We start from the raw sequence: 6192 nt of genomic DNA, 5'->3' as shown, positions 1-6192 counted from the left end.
GCATGTGGGCATATGGGAATTGATTGCAAATGTCAACTCCTCCGTCGATATGCCAGCACATAGTCACATCAGACCCTATCGACAGACGGTATGCTGAGCGCCTTCAGTACCTCCCCGAGGAAAAAACGTGTGTGAGCTGGATGTGCATGGGGAACCCGTCTCTAGGAAACTACGTGCCATGACAGTCCGAAACGGTACGGGTGCGTTTTTTTCCAGATGACTTTTTTCGTCCTCGGACTATGATCCCCATGGCCATGGGGACGAGAGCCTACCTTCGAAGGGTGCAGAAGGCCATAACCGTCTGTCGGAGGAACTCGAGGGCGGATCGGGCCACCAATGGCTGGTTGACGGCTGCTCAGATGGAGAAACAATGTTTGGGAACGCAATCCCTGGGCTCCACGGCTCAGCGGGTAAGGGAACTGGTTTCTCCAGGACAGCAGAAGTATGCGCAGAGACAGCCGATGCAGCTGTGGAATGATCCAAAATGAACTCCAAGAGCTCTGCAGGAAGTTCACTTCCGGGCTCAAATCGTCCAGGCGAACACGCAGCTGCGTGCTGCTCTAATTGCGAGGGTGACGGGTATTGGGTTTCGCCGCTGTCCCCAGTCCGGCAGGGGATGGCATATGATGCCGCCGACGTGTCAGTCGGTGAATACTGTGGAAAGGGATCCGGAGCCGCCGAGGGGGATTCTGTGCTTCCGAGCTGAACGGGAGTCTCCTGGTGCTGCCACAAGCATGATGGAGGAGCAACGCAAGGTGGGCCTATGATGTGTGCCGAGCGCGCTGCTGTTGTGGTGTGACTTCTTCCTGCAGACCCCATTGCAGGCAATGCTGATTGGGACTCCATCTGGGCTCCTGCAGGCCCCAATATGGGCAATGCTAAATGGGACTCCAGCCGGGCCCCGTCTGTGGTCGAGACTGGACCCCATGAAAGTATAGGAACCTGCTCACGGGATGGCGGAGCACCGGGCGCGGCCGAGAGTAGATGTGGCGTGCTGGCGATCTGCAGAGTCGAGTCTGTGCTTGGCACCTGTCGGTGGAACTGCAGCTCGGGCTGAGTGGACAGCTCGGGTGCTGGATTCGGTGCGCCGCCAGTGGGTACTCGTGGGCCCGGTGTTTCCGTCTCTGCCGTCACACTGGTACGACAAGCAAGTCGCAAACAACATTTGAAAATATCCCTTTCCTTTTCCTCAAGAGCGCCGATCTGCCCACTTAGTTCCAACTCACGCATTACACGTGGAACGAGACGATCATTGTATTGGCTGGAAAAGTCCCGGAGAAGCTCAGGCGTCAACTCCAGCGGAGGCAACTGCAGACAGAGCACATGCCAGACAAGGGAACAAGGTGGCGCCATCGACATGTCCGCGAAGGGGTAGGCCTAGGTTGAGGAATTGAGACCAACTGGTTGCCGATCTTGCGGATGGTGGTCCCGAAGAGATTCGACCTGCGCTGAATTCCTGGCATTTAGCAACAACTGTTGCCACTATCGCGATGCATTTTTAACACGAAGACATTTTCGAATGAATTATCTACGCAGCCACGCAAAACCTGTGGAACGCAAGGTGGCCTCAACCGAATGCATGATGCTGGCTTGTAGCTCGATATGATGTGGTCAACACACCACACATGGCACCGCTCAATTAACAACCGTTGGCATTAACCAGAATCGCCTCACCTGCAACGCGGCTCGACTACCGGCTTAATAATTCATAGTGTGGGGATACGCCGCTTACACCTTTTCCCTTCCGATGGAAGTTTATCTCGTGCATTCGCATGTTCACATATGCTGCTTGGCTTTTCCATTTGCTCCGAATCGTGCGGCGCATAGCAAGGAGGTTAGCCTTCTGAGCTCTGATCAGTGTAAGCTCGCTGAATGGTGTCCCCCTTTTATCCTCATCCGCCCGCACAGGTACGGCTGCCTTTGGGTTCGGTCTCAGTGGTGCTGCACCGGAGTCCGTGCCCCACCATGAGCAACCTGGGACCGCCTGGTCCGCCTGTGCCACGTCAGTGGTTTCGGTGTCTGTCGGCGCGCTCTGTGGGTCTGAAGGTCCCGGTTCGGCGAAGCCTGCAATTGCAAATTCAGCCAATGGCCACAGGCAACCAGCGTTAATTGAATACCGAAAGTACGCAGGGATGATCTGAAAAACTGATCAGGGCTCTCTTCCTCCCTCTCTTGCGGGCGTGACAGTGAGCCTTCAAGCCACTTTCCGTTTGTCGTGTGCGTTATATCTTCAGGTGTGGGTAACACGCCACATTCAATCCATGCACAGCTGCTGGCCATCACTGTCAAGACACGCCACCGTTCGCACACGTAACCGGGGGTCGTATGCGTATGCGATCTGTATGCTATAGTGAGAGTTCTGCACCTCAAACAAGAACCCGACTGCGTTATAATGTTTCTCCCTTTTTCTCGACCAATTCAGTCGTGGCCTAGGCCCCGATGCTAGGGTTGCTTCCCGTTGCGTTACATATTCTTCTATTCGTCGAATCCAAGCGACATGAAGAACGGCTTGCGTCAGACGCTGTACACGATGTAGTGGCGGTGTGCCAAGTTTTTTCTGGACTACTGGTGTGCACTGCTGACTCTGTTGATAGGAGATCTGCATTCGGAGACTCACATTGAGATTCATCTGTCGAGGCCGGAGGACGTAGCTGATTTGCTCTCATGTCCTTTGCTGGTCGGTTACCGCGTCCTCTGCGGCGCACGGCATGCATCTTGAGAAGTTGCTCGTTTTGTCGTTCGAGATCCTGAAGCTCCCGCTCCAGCTTCCTTAACTCGCGCTCTCGCTGAGCGCGCCCCGACTTGTACAACAACTTGAACCGCGCTAGTTTCTGCCGCGATGGAAGCATCGCCGGTTGCTGCAGCGTTTAGGATGAAAGGGCATGGCCGGTGGACTACGTCAGACATGCCTACAACAGACGCGCGCGCCTATTTACTAGTCATCGAATAGTGGGACGAGGATTTCGTTGCAATGACCAGGAAAAAGTCAGCTGCGACACCAGTTCTCTTTCACGAGCACAGCATCTTCTGCTGCCCACAGAACTTCTTGTGACACTAAACGAAACACGCGAAGAGAGATACAATCTTGGGCATCAGTACCAATCGTAACCTCCGTACACAGCCATATAGATCATGAAATTCCAACTGAATCCGTTAGCTCACTCTGCAATACTTAGATTTATACTATAAACGGCATCCGACTATTGTCTATTTCCAGATTCGGCCCATCTTGACAAAATGGCACGGTGCGTTCCGCTTGCCCAGAAACCACTCACGGCTGCTATTTTCCCCCAAATATGAATCGCAGAATGCTCACGTCGACCGATACCGTGACGTGTGACGAACATCAAAAGCGCGAACATGGGCGCAGCGCCCACAGTGTCTCAGGACCGCTTACACCTCCTCGTGCGCGTCTTGAAGCATCCCTTTGCATCCTGCACTTAATATAGCCTTCTGCGCTCGACCACCGAAAACGAAGGTTGCGCATCGCTGCTATAAGCCTGCGTCTCTGAGAGCGTATCAACTGTAGCTGCTCCTCTACATCTAGAGCCAAACCGGAACGGGCACCACTCGAGTCCCGCGGCGGCCCTGGTGTCAAGCCGGAGTCCAAAAGTCTGCTGCTCCGCCTGGAAAGGCTTTCGGTATCTGTGCGAAGTGGTGGATCGTCATCGTCTGAAGAGTCTGACTCTTCTGTCGATTCTGTGCCATGCGGTGCATTGCTGGCAGCGACCTCTTGATGCTCGGGCAGGACGGGGAACCAGAGAAGCACGGTTCCCCCCTGCAAGCCTGGTAGGCTATGGAAACCGGCCAGTCCTTCCACCAGGGCATGCAGAGCGATAAGTGGACGTAACCATGAACGCGCTCCCAAGAACGGCATTTGATGAAACCAACGTTTGACGTCAAGCATCAAGACAGTGTTTTGTGTTCGGTACTGATGCAGCGATTGATCTGCTCACACGAACTGCAAATCACTCGGTTATTTAGCTGCCGGTGCACTGGTTTTTGAAGCAAGGCTGGATGCTCTCGAGAGGTCACCCTCTCCGCCAACAGGGGCCGGCAAGTCCTGTGATCTGGCGAGCTCGGCGACAGTCCGTCACATTTGGTAAGCAGATTCCGCAACGGACCCGCTTCTGCATGCATCTGATGGTGGTTGAGATGAATTGCATTCATCTACCACTACGAAAACGGGTACACAAGGCTACGCCTGACACCAGAACGAAACGCTGACACACGGCACGGCACACTACCACTCAGTGACGCACGAATGAGATTTCATGAACCCTGGTTCGTCTTGCGTTCTCTTTGGCCAGCCGCATTGCGGTGGCGTCGGGGGTTTGTTGTAGCGCAGCAACGTTACTGCATATTCATCGCCGTGTGGCGAAGCCCCTAGCCGAGAAGCCGGTGTCGCCGGCAGCAACCTGAGAATGGCTGTGTCTACAGTTGATTAGAGGTCTGTGTCGCTCGGTGACAGTGCGCGTTCATTGCGACGCGCCGTCGTCCGGTGCACGGATGCTCCTAAGGGCCAATATAGCTGGTGATGCGGTCCGACACAAGCATTGGGGGATTGTTCGCAATACTGGCGGATCGGTGCCAGGGGATCTGTGTTTATGTAGGGTTGAGTAGATGTAGCTTGTTCCAGGAACACTCACGTGTTGACGTGCAGGGCGGCAGTGGAACAAACACCACGTACCACTTCCTCTATCCTGTTTAATCCAAAGGTATTACCGATTCAGGCGACAGTTTGGAAGAGGCAAAATAAACAGGGAGGGCAGGAAAGAATCGCCGACGTGGCCCAGTCGCTTACTGTTGGTTCCTCCACCTGCTGCCAGGGCTACCGGCGCCGCTGCCCGCGGGCCGCAGACCGTTCCCCTACGTAGGTTTGGCGTCTACGAGGCGCAGGAATATATGAAACATACGTTGGAGTTAATTTCGTGCCCATGACAACTAGCTCTCCTGGTGACGCCGGCAGTCTGCCGACGCGAAAGGGCCCTGCAACAATGCATTCAATAGCGTGACGCTGTGGCCAATGGATAAGAACATATGTGCGTTTTGCATACGTCAGACTACATATACTTCCATGCTTCATTTACGTCACGTCCCTGAGACACGGTGTAGTACGTTTGAAACGGACCGTTCTTGATCGCAAACAGGACGTCGTAACCGATTAAAACACTTGTCTATGGAACCCCAATGCAGCACATGACCTCACATCTCATCCTCTAGCCGGAGGCGCAGCACCACTCACCAGCAACACGTACGTTGGCGGGATACACTGAGAGCCGTTTGATAAAAGCCATGCGGAGCGACGGCAGCATTCCATGAAGACGAGAGCTGTATGAGAGATTCCCACACCGCTCTCTCTGCATCTGCCTCGAACAACGTGGGATCATGATAACAGACAAGGTACTGGCGCTTGGTCCGTTCTACGCCTTGAGCCTGGATGACGACGTGGCATAAGACTTGTCCGTAGGATAACAGTCCTGTATCCATGCTGACTACAATGACTACCGATGAAAGCGTATGAGAACACAGCATGTGCCTCAACTGGGCACAAGGTTGCAGCACAGATACACCCTAACAGCGCATCTTCAGAAACTCTTTCTCTTCAAATGTGCCTTCCATTGTTCCATCTTAGCATACAACAACGCAGTTGGGTTCTGCCGCTGTTTCTAGCTGTCCGAAGCGTGTCGGGGCTTTTTACGAGGACGCCAGTCCGAGGGCAGCCTATCGAGTAGGTTGAGACTCTACCTTGACGTAGTTCTATGCATGTTCAAGGATCATGTTTCGGACAAATAACCCCCACGACTAGCATTGTCAGAGGGTATGCCGGAGAGGTATAACGAGAACGTATGCTACGATTGCCAGAGACACCAATCGCGTCGTGGTCACTGAACTTTTCTTGCGGTATGGTGGGCAGATGCAGGAACAGAATAAATCGTACTGGTTCGCTAGAGTAGAGGATAGTACACGACTGAGAGCGCGCATACTGAGGTAGGCGCACTACATTTAGTCAGCCGGGATTCGATTAATTCCGAGGACAGCTGCGTCCACTCGGTTCAGCAGACGCTGCTCTGGGTGCGCATCGTTATGATAGTTTACTTAGTCTGTAGGAAGCAGTGCAGACGTGTCTGTGGTGAGCACGGCGATCGCCCACATTGCTGGGCTCCGTCACTCGTGAGATCACCTTCGATC

The 6192-nt window shown here is 53.9% G+C and overlaps 1 protein-coding gene across 1 annotated transcript; it reads right to left on the bottom strand.

Annotated features, from left to right (window-relative positions):
* Positions 1-39: 39 nt before the first annotated feature.
* On the bottom strand, positions 40-5449 carry TGME49_245980 (hypothetical protein). The gene is made up of 4 exons (XM_018780763.1): positions 3398-5449; positions 2618-2858; positions 1733-2064; positions 40-1308 (listed from the first exon to the last, which is right to left on the bottom strand). Exons 1-4 carry the CDS (start codon positions 3905-3907, stop codon positions 238-240), a joined length of 2154 nt encoding a protein of 717 aa, XP_018634901.1. The 5' UTR covers positions 3908-5449; the 3' UTR covers positions 40-237.
* Positions 5450-6192: the final 743 nt, after the last annotated feature.

This window comes from Toxoplasma gondii, chromosome XII (assembly GCF_000006565.2).
Source record: "Toxoplasma gondii ME49 chromosome XII, whole genome shotgun sequence".
Classification (NCBI taxonomy): domain Eukaryota; phylum Apicomplexa; class Conoidasida; order Eucoccidiorida; family Sarcocystidae; genus Toxoplasma; species Toxoplasma gondii.
This window is presented reverse-complemented; position numbering and strand designations above follow the sequence as displayed.